The sequence below is a fragment of the Lycium barbarum genome, chromosome 1, assembly GCF_019175385.1.
Source record: "Lycium barbarum isolate Lr01 chromosome 1, ASM1917538v2, whole genome shotgun sequence".
Lineage (NCBI taxonomy): Eukaryota > Viridiplantae > Streptophyta > Magnoliopsida > Solanales > Solanaceae > Lycium > Lycium barbarum.
In genome coordinates, this window is record NC_083337.1 from 37,334,933 (window position 1) to 37,347,867 (window position 12,935).

A 12,935-nucleotide genomic window follows, 5' to 3' on the forward strand; every position below is an offset into this window, starting at 1 on the left:
ATTGATTCTTTTGTGTACATATTTATGGGCATAGCGGGATTTTGTCCCGCCTATATGATATGACGTATTCTCCTTAGAGGCTCGTAGACATGTGTATATAGTTAGATGTGTTTGGCCTTGCCGGCCTATATTTTGGATATCATTTTGTTAGCCTCGTCGGCTTATGTATATTGATATGGGCATAGTTGCAAATGATGATATAAATGTATTGATTGTCCAATGGAATTAGTATGATTGATGAATAGAAAGTATGATTTGATATGTGGCTCACCTAGATGTAAATGATAAGGTTTGTTAAGAGGTGCCCGGGTGGGCTAGCACCGGGTGCCCGTCGCGGCCCTCCGATTGGATCGTGAAAAGAGTGGTATCAGAGCAGTTCTGTCCTAGGGTGTGTCTACGAGCCATGTCCAGTAGTGTCTTGGTTATGGGTGTGTTGAGCGCCACACTTATAAACAATAGGCTGCGGGCATTTGTTTTTGGAATGAATGACCTTCTTTCTTCATAAGATCGTCCGATAGAGCTATGATATAAGAACTTCTTTTTCCTTAACGGTGTGTTATGTATTTCAGAGATGCCTGTAAAGAGAAAGGCTGCGGCAGCACAAAAGGGCAAGACAGCGGCCGAAAAGCGGGCTAAAAGAGCACCGCCAGCAGTTGGAGAGGAAAGTGAGTCCCAGAATGCGGCTCAATCTCAGTCCTCCCAGTCCGTGCATGTTTCTGAGGAGTGTGAGGGAGCCTCAGCCCCAGCTCCAGCACCTCCGACTCCTCCACCGGATGCTTCAGGCCAAGATGTAAAAGGGGCCATTCATTTGCTTACTCAATTGGTTGCTGCCCAGACTCAGCGGCAAAGTACAGGGCAAGGTGATAGGGCTGTTAGTGCAAGGGCCCGTGATTTCATTAGCTTGAACCCTCCGAAATTCTTTGGATCAAAGTCGGATGAGGACCCTTAGAATTTTATTGATGGAATGTTGAGGAAGCTTCGCTTGATACATGTTTCGGACACTGAATCGGTGGAGTTAGCGTCCTATAGATTGAGGGATGTTGCGGTTCATTGGTACACGATTTGGATGGTTTCACGGGGAGCCCATGCGCCTCCCCCGGTATGGCAAGAATTTGTAGATGCTTTTCTCCGACATTATTTTCCTCCAGAGGTTCGGCGAGCTAGAGCCGATAAGTTCTTGAATTTGAGGCAAGGAAGCATGAGTGCCTTAGAGTATAGTCTCCGCTTCAATTCTTTGGCTAGGTATGCTTTGGCCATGGTAGTAGATATGGGTGACTGAGTGCACCAATTTGTGAAAGGCCTAGGGCCAGATTTGATGGATAGGTGCTTGACTGCGTCCCTTCAGGACAATATGAATATTTCACGCATTCAGGCCCATGCTCAAAATTTAGAAGAAAGCCTACAACAACAAAGAAGTGAGCGTGAGCATGATAGGGGACATAGCAAAAGGGCCAAAGATTTGATAGATCCACTCATTCCGGGCCGTGTCAGAGCTTTTCGGGATCTCAGTTCAGAGGTGATTCGGTTCAGGCGAGGCCACCCATGCCATGATGTTCCCAGTGTGGGAAGTAACATTAGGGTCCATGCCGATTAGGTTCAGAGGTTTGCTATTCATGTGATCGACCAGACCATATTATGCGTGATTGCCCCTCAGTTCGTGGTAGAGGTAAGACCCAGGCTTCAGGGTTGGTAGCCAGATCTTCATCATCTGTACGCCCTATGGGGCTAGGTTCACATGCGCCAGTCGGCCATGGCAGAGGCAGAGGGAGAGTCCCCAGTTCTAGTGGTCCTCAACACCGTATTTATGCTTTGGCTGGACGCCAAGATCTTGAGTCTTCTCCTGATGTGGTCACAGGTATATTATCAGTATTTTCTCATGATGTATATGCTTTGATAGATATGGGATCCACATTGTCATATGTTACTCCGTATATTGCGGGTCGATTTAGAGTCGAACCGGAGTCTATCAAACCTTTTGAGGTGTCTACACCCGTTGATGAATCGGTAATAGCTAGTCGAGTATATAGAAACTGCATAGTTGTGATTTGTGACCGTCGTACTATGATTGACTTGCATGAGTTAAAAATGGTAGATTTTGATGTTATTATGGGCATGGATTGGCTGGCTTCTTGCTATGCCAATGTTGATTGTAGAATAAAAATGATTCGTTTCCAATTTCCGGGAGAACCAGTTTTAGAATGGAAAGGGAATACTGTGTCACCAAAAGGTAGGTTTATTTCCTATCTAAAGGCAAGGAAAATGATCACAAAAGGGTGCATTTATCATCTAGTGCGTGTTCAAGATGTAGAAGTCGAATCACTAACTCTTCAGTCAGTTCCCGTAGTAAATGAATTTCCGGATGTATTCCCGGAAGAGCTTCCAGGCCTTCCTCCCGAGCGGGAGATTGATTTTGCTATTGATGTGTTGCCAGACACCAAGCCTATATCTATTCTTCCTTATAGAATGGCTCCCGCAGAAATGAAAGAGTTGAAGGAGCAACTGAAAGACTTGCTTGAGAAAGACTTTATTTGGCGTAGTTCATCCCCGTGGGGAGCACCCGTATTGTTTGTCCGAAAGAAAGTTAACTCCTTGAGAATGTGCATTGACTATCGGCAATTGAATAAGGTGACGATTAAGAACAAATATCCTCTTCCGAGGATTGATGACTTATTTGACCAATTACAAGGTGTCAAATGGTTTTCAAAGATAGATTTGAGGTCCGGGTATCATCAAGTGAGAGTTAGGGAGAAAGATATCCCTAAGACAGCCTTCAGAACAAGATATGGCCATTTTGAGTTCCGAGTAATGTCATTTGGGCTAACTAATGCACCGACAGTATTTATGGATTTGATGAACAATGTGTTCAAGACCTTCCTAGATCTATTTGTGATTGTATTCATCGATGACATCTTGGTGTATTCCAGATCCGAGGCAGAACACGCGGATCATTTGCGTACTGTCCTTAGAGTTCTTTAGACTCGAGAGTTGTTTGCCAAATTTTCTAAGTGTGAGTTTTGGTTGAACTCAGTGACATTTTTGGAGCACATTGTTGCAGCCGATGGTATTCGGGTAGATAGCCAAAAGATTGAGGTCGTGAAGACTTGGCCAAGGCCTACAACTCCTACGGAGGTTCGTAGCTTTCTGGGTTTAGCAGGTTATTACAGGAGATTTGTTGAAGGTTTTTCTTCTATTTCTGCACCACTCACAAAGCTGACCCAGAAATCAGCAAAGTTTCAATGGACAGATGCTTGTGAACGTAATTTCCAAGAGCTGAAAGATAGGTTGACTTATGCCCCCGTCCTGACACTTCTAGAGGGATTGGAAGGTTATGTTATTTATTGCGATGCTTCAGGCATTGGGCTAGGCTGTCTGTTGATGCAACATGGTAAGGTGATTGCGTATGCTTCAAGGCAATTACGAAAACATGAGAAAAATTATCCAACCCATGATTTAGAATTGGCTGCAGTGATTCATGCATTAAAAATGTGGAGACATTATTTATATGGTGTCCATGTGGATATTTATACAGATCATAAGAGCCTTCAGTATATCTTTAAGCAAAAAGAGTTGAATTTGCGGCAACGATGATGGTTGGAATCGCTAAAAGATTATGATATTGATATCCTATATCACCCTGGAAAGGCAAATGTTGTGGTTGACGCTCTTAGCCGTAGATCTATGGGAAGTTTTTATGATGGACGACCAGAGAAAAGAGAAATGGCTCGTGAACTCCAGCAGTTAGCTAGCCTAGGAGTTCGAGTAGTGGACTCAGGTAGCAGGGGAACTACCATTCAGAATTCAGCAGTCTCGTTGTTAGTAGCGGAAGTGAAAGAGCGACAATACGAAGATTCCATGCTAATGCATTGCAGAGATACACTCCCTCAGAAGGAGGAGTCATCATTTGAGATTGCAGGAGACGGAGTTCTCCGATGCCGAGGCAGATTATGTGTTCCTGATGTGGCAGGTTTACGCCACCAAATATTGAGGGAAGCTCATTGTTCCCGTTATTCTGTCCACCCCGGAGCAACAAAAATGTACCATGATATTAAGTCTATATATTGGTGGAATGGGATGAAGAAAGATATAGCGGAATTCATAGCTCAATGTCCCAACTGTCAACAAGTGAAAATTGAGCACCAAAAGTCGGGCGGATTGTTGCAAGCTATAGAAATTCCGACTTGGAAGTGGGAAGTAATTAACATGGACTTCATTACAGGCTTATCCCATTCTCGATGTAGATATGATTCTATATGGGTGATTGTGGATAGACTCACGAAGTCAGCTCATTTCTTACCAGTCAGAACGACACATGTGGCGGAAGATTATGCAAAGCTTTATGTTAAAGAGATAGTACGACTCCATGGTGTCCCAACATCTATTATCTCTGATAGAGGAACTTAGTTTACAGCTAATTTTTGGAAGTCCTTCCAAGAGGGTTTGGGAACTCAAGTGAGCCTTAGCACGACATTTCACCCGCAGACTGATGGACAAGCTGAACGTACCATTCAGACTCTTGAAGATATGTTACGGGCATGTATGATAGATTTTAGAGGTAATTGGGATGATCACTTACCACTTATCGAATTTGCTTATAATAATAGTTATCATTCTAGCATTTAAATGGCATCGTATGAGGCTTTATATGGGCAAAAGTGTAGATCCCCAATTGGGTGGTTCGAGGTAGGAGAGACTAAATTGATAGGGCCAGACTTGGTCTAGCAAGCCATAGAGAAAGTCAAGCTCATTCAAGATCGGTTATTAGCAGCTCAAAGTCGTCAAAAGTACTATGCGGATAATCATCGAAGGGACTTAGAGTTCCAAGTGAAAGATTAGGTATTCTTAAAAGTGTCACCAATGAAGGGTGTAATGAGATTTGGCAAAAAGGGGAAGCTTAGTCCCCGGTACATTGGGACTTATGAGATTGTGCGCAAAGCAGACAAAGTGGCCTACGAATTAGATCTACCTTCTGATTTGGAGTCAGTTCACCCAGTTTTCCATGTCTCGATGCTTCGTAAGTGTGTTGGAGATCCTGCCAGGATCGTGCCCATAAACAATGTACAAGTGACAGAAAAGTTGACTTATGAGGAGGAACCCATTGCCATACTAGACAGGCAAGTACAGAGGCTTAGAAACAAAGAAGTGGCCTCAGTTAAGGTTTTATGGAGAAACAATAAACGAGAAGAAATGACATGGGAAGCGGAAGAAATTATGAGATCCAAGTACCCACACTTATTTCAGCCCCTAGAAGAAATCCAAGATTAGACATCAAGATCATAAGGTATGTGTGTTTTCGTTTTATGCATTTGGGTAGTGTGTGGCCAAATTCTATTGCTATTATGTTGTGGCCCTGTGAGGCATTGTTATTATGGGCTGTTGTGACAGGATGGTAGTGCCATATTACAGGGGAAACTCTGGCGAAATTTTTATAGAATCCCCGAGGACTTAACATTCGAGGATGAATGTTCTTAAGGGGGTAAGAATGTTACACCTCAGAAAATTTTCCGTTGATGCACAACGAATAGACTAAAGAAGAGCACGAGTATACGGTATTTCAATAAGTAAGGAATGACGTTTGATGACCCTAATTAAGATTTCAAAGACGCTCGAGATAGGGGAAGAAAGTTTGCCAAGAGAAGGCAAGACATACGATAGGTATCGAAAAGGAATTACGAGTAACAAGTTAACGAGGATTTAATAATGCTTTGGAGAAGAGTTATAACATCCCTTAGATTGTTAATGAGGTGATAAACAAGTGTTATGAAGGTTCCATAAGGATTGGAGATCAAACGAGTCGACGAGAATGAACTTCGAAAAACTGGGCATTATACGGCCAAACATACTGGCCGTATAAAACATACGGGCCGTATGTTCCACCGTATAATCAGCCCAGAATATCACCCCTCTCTGGACCAAATCTACGGCCAGACATACGGTCAGTATAATTTATACGGATCGTATGTTGGTCCGTAGAAACTGGTCAGGACATATTTGTATTATTAATAAGGGATCAAGTCTCATTTTATTTCATTTCCCTTTCACACCCCTTCTCTCTAAAACATATCTCTACACTTCTCCTACAAGAATTCAAGAGATATTAGAGATCAACAACATCAAACTAAGTGAATCAAGTGTAAGAAACCCATTAAAGTTCATCCAAGGCAAGGAATCCAAGTGAAGGTGAAACTAGGGTTTTGGTCAAGTGAGGAGTTTCCACCCAAGGTTCATCCCTACATCCTCTAAGGTAAGATTTATGGTATTTCCATGTTGTTTAAGGTATTTGAAAGTTGAAACACTTGGATTGTAGAAGGATATAGAAAAATGGGTCATGAATATGGGAATAGTGTCATTTTGAGTAATAGCTTGAATTAAGTCATGATTCTTAATGTGTTGTGATATGGTTATGTTATAAATTATGTTAAGAACATGGGATAGGCATTGTATATGAATGAACGTAATCGTGTGTTATGACCATGGATATGGATGATTGGAAGTGAATTGAGAAATATCGATAATGTGGATGAATAAAGACTATTGTTATGATTGTGAATGTATTATTGACGTTTGGGAGTTGATATATGATATGGAGGAAGTCGTATAAATAAAGGAGATGCTGTCCAATTTTCTCTAGTTTTAGTCATGTATGCTAGCTATCGATTTTCTAATGATAGTATGACTCTAATGAAGGTAGAAACGCGAGCATTGAAGGAGAACGTGCAAGTGATAGAATAGTTGAACGGAAAGGTATGTAAGGCTAACCCTTCTTTCATAAGGCAAGGTTCGTTGGCCAAATATCTAAATCTTCTATAAGTCTATGATGTCTTCCAAATGAATCTATCTTCAAAAGATACTAAGCTCATGATTCTCGATATGTTACGATTGTACTAAGTTCCTCATATGACGAATAATCCTATAAGGATAGATGTAATGATGACGACGATAATAGTGATAACGATAATGATGGCGACGATAATGGTGATGATGACAATGATGACAATGATGACGATGATAATAGTAATGATGCTAGAGACTCTTATGAGCTTTTATGTATATGTATGTCTATGTATGACTATTATGGAACCCCGAGCTTATATGGCCGGGTAGAATATATATTTATGTAACGCGCGCGCACCTCTGCAGTTGGGTACGGATAACCCTGAAGCCTTGGTAGGGCTAGGTATGTGTAACCCTGAGCCTTGGTTGGCCAGGTATGTATGATAACCGAGCCTAGCCATGGTTGGGTACGTGAAACACTGAACCTTCGTGGTTAGGTATGCTATGTATATGATATGGATATGTATATGATGTAGATATGAGTATGAATACGAATATGATACGAATACGAATAAGAATATGTATATGAATATGATTATGGACGAAATGTAAATGAGTACGGATACGGATATGGATGTATGTACAAAAATACGCGTTAGAAATGGAAAGTCCCCATGAGAAGCAAGTAAGTGCTTATGACGATGATACAACTATCTCTCATCCTATGCTATTGCTTTGTTGTATATTATGCTTTCATAATGATATTGATCATGCTTTACATACTCAGTACATTCTTCGTATTGACGTCCTTTTGTTTGTGGACGCTGCGTCATGCCCGCAGGTGTCCAGGGAGACAGACTTGATCCATAGCTATATTTCTCAGGGACTACATAGCGGAGCTCCATTTCATTCGGAGCTATAACTTTTGGGTATTGATTCTTTTGTGTACATATTTATGGGCATAACGGGGTCCTGTCCCGCCTATATGATATGACGTATTCTCCTTAGAGGCTCGTAGACATGTGTATATAGTTAGATGTGTTTGGCCTTGTCGGCCTATATTTTGGATATCATTTTGTTAGCCTCGTCGGCTTATGTACATTGATGTGGGCATAGTTGCAAATGATGATATAAATGTATTGATTGTCCAATGGGATTAGTACGATTGATGAATAGAAAGTATGATTTGATATGTGGCTCACCTAGATGTAAATGAAAAGGTATGTTAAGAGGTGCCCGAGTGGGCTAGCACCGGGTGCCCGTCGCGGCCCTCCGGTTAGGTCGTGACACTATCAATTGTAGTCGTTTAATAAATGACTCAGTAAGTCCATTTTGGGTATGAACATGAGCTACAGAATGTTCAACTTTTATCCGAACTGACAAACAATAATCATCAAAAGATTGAGACGTAAATTCTCCGGCATTATCGAGGCGTATAGCCTTAATGGGATAATCCGAAAACTGTGCTCTTTAGCGTATTATTTGTGCCAATAATTTCGCAAATGCCAGGTTGCGAGATGATAGGAGGCACACATGAGACCATCTTTAAGATGTGTCTATTACGGCCATAAAATATCTGAATGACCCACAGGGTGGATGAATAGGTCCACATATATCCCCATGTATACGCTCTAGAAAGGCAGGAGATTCAACGTCAACTTTCATTGGTGGTGGCTTAGCTATCAATTTACCTTGACAACAAGCAGCACATGAAAATTCACCACTTTTAAGAATCTTCAAGTTCTTAAGTGGATGCCCATTTGAATTTTCAATAATTCGTCTCATCATTATTGATTCAGGGTGACCTATTCGGTCATGCCAAAGCACAAAAGTACTTGAATCATTAAACTTCTGGTGTACGATCGAGTGTGCTTCAGTTGTACTAATTTCTGCATAATACAGTCCAGAAGACAAAGTTGGTAATTTCTCCAAAACATGTTTCTGGCCGGAGACATTCTTTGTAATGGTAAGATATTCATCATTTATTTCGTTTAATGTCTCAACGTGATACCCATTACGACGGATATCTTTGAAACTTAACAAGTTTATTGGGGATCTAGAAGAGAATAATGCATCTTCTATAACAAGTTTTGTCCCCTTAGGCAGAAATACAGTAGCTCTTCCGGAGCCTTCTATCAATTTCGAATTGCCAGAAATTGTATTAATATTTCCCCTTTTCCTACGCAAGTGAGAAAAGTATTTCTCATCTTTGAATATGGCATGCGTTGTTCCACTATCAATCACACAAATATCTTCATGTTTGGCCATTGATCCAAATAAAATTTAAGGAATTTCCATACATTCTTCAAAATGAAAGGATAGACAAAGTGAACATGAAAGTAGATATTATTATTAAACAAAACATTACACAAACTTTATTTACATAACTATGGAAACATAACTATTATAAATAATAGTGACAACATGGGTGAAAATATCTAAACTATTATAGTTCCATCACCGACCAGATGATCTATTTTTCCTTCAGGGAGTTCATAGAAATCTGCCACATCTAGATGCATGGGCTCAACATTATCTTCAGAAATAAAATTTGCTTCGGAATTCTTTTCTGCCTTTTTGAGAGAGGCTTGATATAGCTCAACTAGGTGCTTTGGCGTACGACAAGTACGTGACCAGTGCCCCTTTCCTCCATATCGGAAGCATTTATTTTCTGAAATTTTCTTTTGCACAGCTTCATGCTTTTCATCCTTCTTTTTACACTACTGGTGGTGAAGGGTATTACTTAGTGCAAGACGAGAATCATGATTAAAATTCCTTCCTCGACCACGGTCATGATCACGATTGGGGCCACGACCTCTTCCACGCCTAGAATGGCGAAAATTTGCCTCATTCACTTTAAGGAATGGGGCAGTACCAGTAGGTCGGCTTTCATGACTTTTCATTAATAATTCATTATGTTGTTCGGCCACTAGAAGATGTGAGATTAATTCAGAATATTTCTTGAACTTCATATCTCGGTATTGCTGCTGCAGGAGCATACTCGAAGCAGGAAAAGTGGAGAATGTTTTCTCCAGCATATCATGATCGGTGATATTTTCACCACATAATTTTAACTGAGAAATAATTTTAAACATGGCAGAATTATACGCCCAAATAGATTTAAAATCTTGTAGCCTCAGATGGGTCCAATCAAAATGTGCTTGTGGAAGCACAACCATCTTCAGGTGGTCATATCTATCTTTTAAATTATTCCACAACGTAAGAGGATCTTTTATAGTGAGATATTCCATTTTCAAGCTCTCATCAAGGTGATGGCGAAGGAATATCATTGCCTTGGCACGGTCTTGATTCGATGCCTGATTTTCATCTTTGATGGTGTCTGCCAGACCCATCGCATCAAGATGAATTTCGGCATCAAGAACCCAAGACAAGTAGCTTATTCCAGATATATCTAAGGCAACAAATTCACGTTTAGAAAGATTTGCCATTAATTAAGAAAAAGAAATTCATTACCTTTGGGGCTTTCAAAGTATTTGCTCGAGATGGCAGAGTCTCGTGCTGATAACGTGTTATAAAATAAAGACTATAAAATAAATACATTTGAGAAATATATAGAGAGAGATAAGATTGTGTATTACTTATGTTCTATGTTACAAAACACATGACCTCATATTTATAGAAGTAAAAATCCTAGATGGCCAAGTAATTAGAGGACACGTAGTGGCCAAGATTTTTGGTGACTAAACATCCTTGATGGAAAAGTATAGGAGGAAACCTAGTGGCTAAAATTTTTGATGACTAAGAAATAATCTTTCTCTCCAAAATAGTCTTGATATCCAAGCATTAATCTATAAACTTGGTGGCCACTTTTACATGGTGACATCTAATATATAAACTTGGTAGCCACTTTCACTTGGTGAACATCCACCAATAATATATTTACAACAAAAGGACTATAAATAAGTGATTGCTAAAAAATGGGTCCCCCAAACTTGGGGGCTTCAAGCATTTGCTTTAGTTGCTTCACATTGAAGCCGGCCCTGAGGTTCACCCATAACACTAGGATTAGTCTTTGACACATACACGACCGAACCATATTATCTAACATCCCCCATCAAGTTGGAGGTGGGGTTTTCCACCACTCCCAGCTTGGATTTAAAGAAGCGAAATTGAGACTTCGTCAGCGGCTTTGTATCTGCATGGAGAGAAGTCGGGAGATACACCTAATATTCGTCTTCACCCCCTAAATTGCAGGCATTTCACAATGCTGAATATTTTTTTGTTTGTAATTTGAGCTCCTTCTGAGTTGGTTTTCAACATCAAAATGACCAAGGACTGGGGGAATTCGTATGACGACTAGAGGATTGAATTGTCCATTTCAAGTGGTAAGAGAGTGAATGCTCTGTGTCATGTGTTTCTTCGATTTTTTCAAACAAAATTAGCTATAGTACCCTGATTTTGCTCTTTATTTTTGTGAATTTATTAAATCAACATTCCTTTTAATTTGTTATTTGAAGCTTTCATTTGAAGTTACTTTCTGCTGCGAGCCTTATGTTTGGCAGAATAGCAGTGGTTGTGTTTTTGTTTAATGTAGAACATCTTGCATTGAAACACGAGTCAAGGGTTTACCGGAAACAACTTCTCTATCCCCCACAAAGGTAGGAGTCAGGTGTACACCCCACCATCTCCAGACCCCGCTTGTGGAAAATGCTGTATATGTTGTTGTAGTATCTTGTGTTGAAACATGAAAAATATCCAAATTTCCCTTTGGGCAGTTACAATCCATTTAGCATAGTTGAGTCCAGTTAGAAATTGGACCAAACCACCCAAATTGTTTAATTGAAGGTTAAATACGCTACATCTGTTAATACAGACTAAAAGAGGAATTATGCAATAATACAGGGCTAAAAATGCTATTTTCCTTTCAAGAAATCGGGAATATTTTCTGAAACAACACTAAGCTTCAAAATGTAAATGAATCTAGTTATTACATGCAATATACTCTGTATTTCAAAGATCTTATCCATTATTTGTATCCACGCACTGTGAGCAACATATTTAACTTTTTCGTTTTGAATTGATTTATTAGAGATTACTCTTGAAAAATAACGTTGAAACAACTTTTGATTTAACACATCTTATCTCCAATCACTATTTAATTTTGATTCTGAAATAATTTGACTTAATAAATATAGGTACTTAATAAATATAGGTGTACAAGGAATCAAAGGAAACTTAACTGCATGATTGATCACAAACAATGGCAATCACAAAGCCAAATTGCTCAAATTTATTGTAAGCAACCATAATAGTTTTCCTAAGGGATATATGGTTGCTTATAATTATTTATTACACAAAGAGGAAACAAAAGTAACCATTGACGAACACAACGTTTTACCAGGGAACTTAACAAACATAGAGCAGTGAAATTTTACTCTGCAGCAACCGACTGAGCTTGACGGAGCATTGATGAGAAATAACCTTGTCCAGAAGAAGTAAACTTGTCGCAATGCTTTCCACCTTGATCAAATGCATCATTTGCGCAATCTGAACAAAGCCAACCATCTTTGCAATCACTCTGGACGTAGCATGTTTTTAAGCAAGTTATTATATCACCAACTGGAACTAAATTCTGTTCAATCGCTACAATATCCAGAGACATATCCCGAGAAGCCATAGCAACTGCATATTACGAATATAACCAATATTAGCATAGCGAGATACATGGAATATTTAATACATGAATAATATACATTTAAAACATAGACATAGGCACACATTAATATATTTATATAAATTTCAAGTCGTGTAAGATGGAAGGTAAGGTGATGAACCAGTAGTTGTAGCTAAGACAACAATCAAGTAAAATGCAAAGTTATAGAGAGGACGTTCTCCAGCCATTGTGTGATGCTACTTTGGTATGAAGATGGACAATAGAAGAATGAGTGAATGACAATGTTGCTTATTGTCGAGTGTTGTATTTATAGCTCATTTTAGCACATGAATCAGGCTCCTCTCTATTTTATTTTTTTCATTTTTAATAAAGATAATTTGAAAAGCACTATTAACTAGAAGCACACTCTTTCACATATATTCTCCTCTCACACGTCTGGGTGGATTTATCTTGGGATTAAAAAAAAAAAATACAGTCCAACACAAAATATTGCATCCACGTAGTCATTATTTTAGTTTACCCTGCACAG

The 12,935-nt window shown here is 39.6% G+C and overlaps 1 protein-coding gene across 1 annotated transcript; it reads right to left on the minus strand.

Annotated features, from left to right (window-relative positions):
- Positions 1-11,875: 11,875 nt before the first annotated feature.
- Positions 11,876-12,680, minus strand: LOC132636154 (uncharacterized). The gene is made up of 2 exons (XM_060352896.1): positions 12,567-12,680; positions 11,876-12,414 (listed from the first exon to the last, which is right to left on the minus strand). Exons 1-2 carry the CDS (start codon positions 12,631-12,633, stop codon positions 12,164-12,166), a joined length of 318 nt encoding a protein of 105 aa, XP_060208879.1. The 5' UTR covers positions 12,634-12,680; the 3' UTR covers positions 11,876-12,163.
- Between the last annotated feature and the right edge of the window lie 255 nt (positions 12,681-12,935).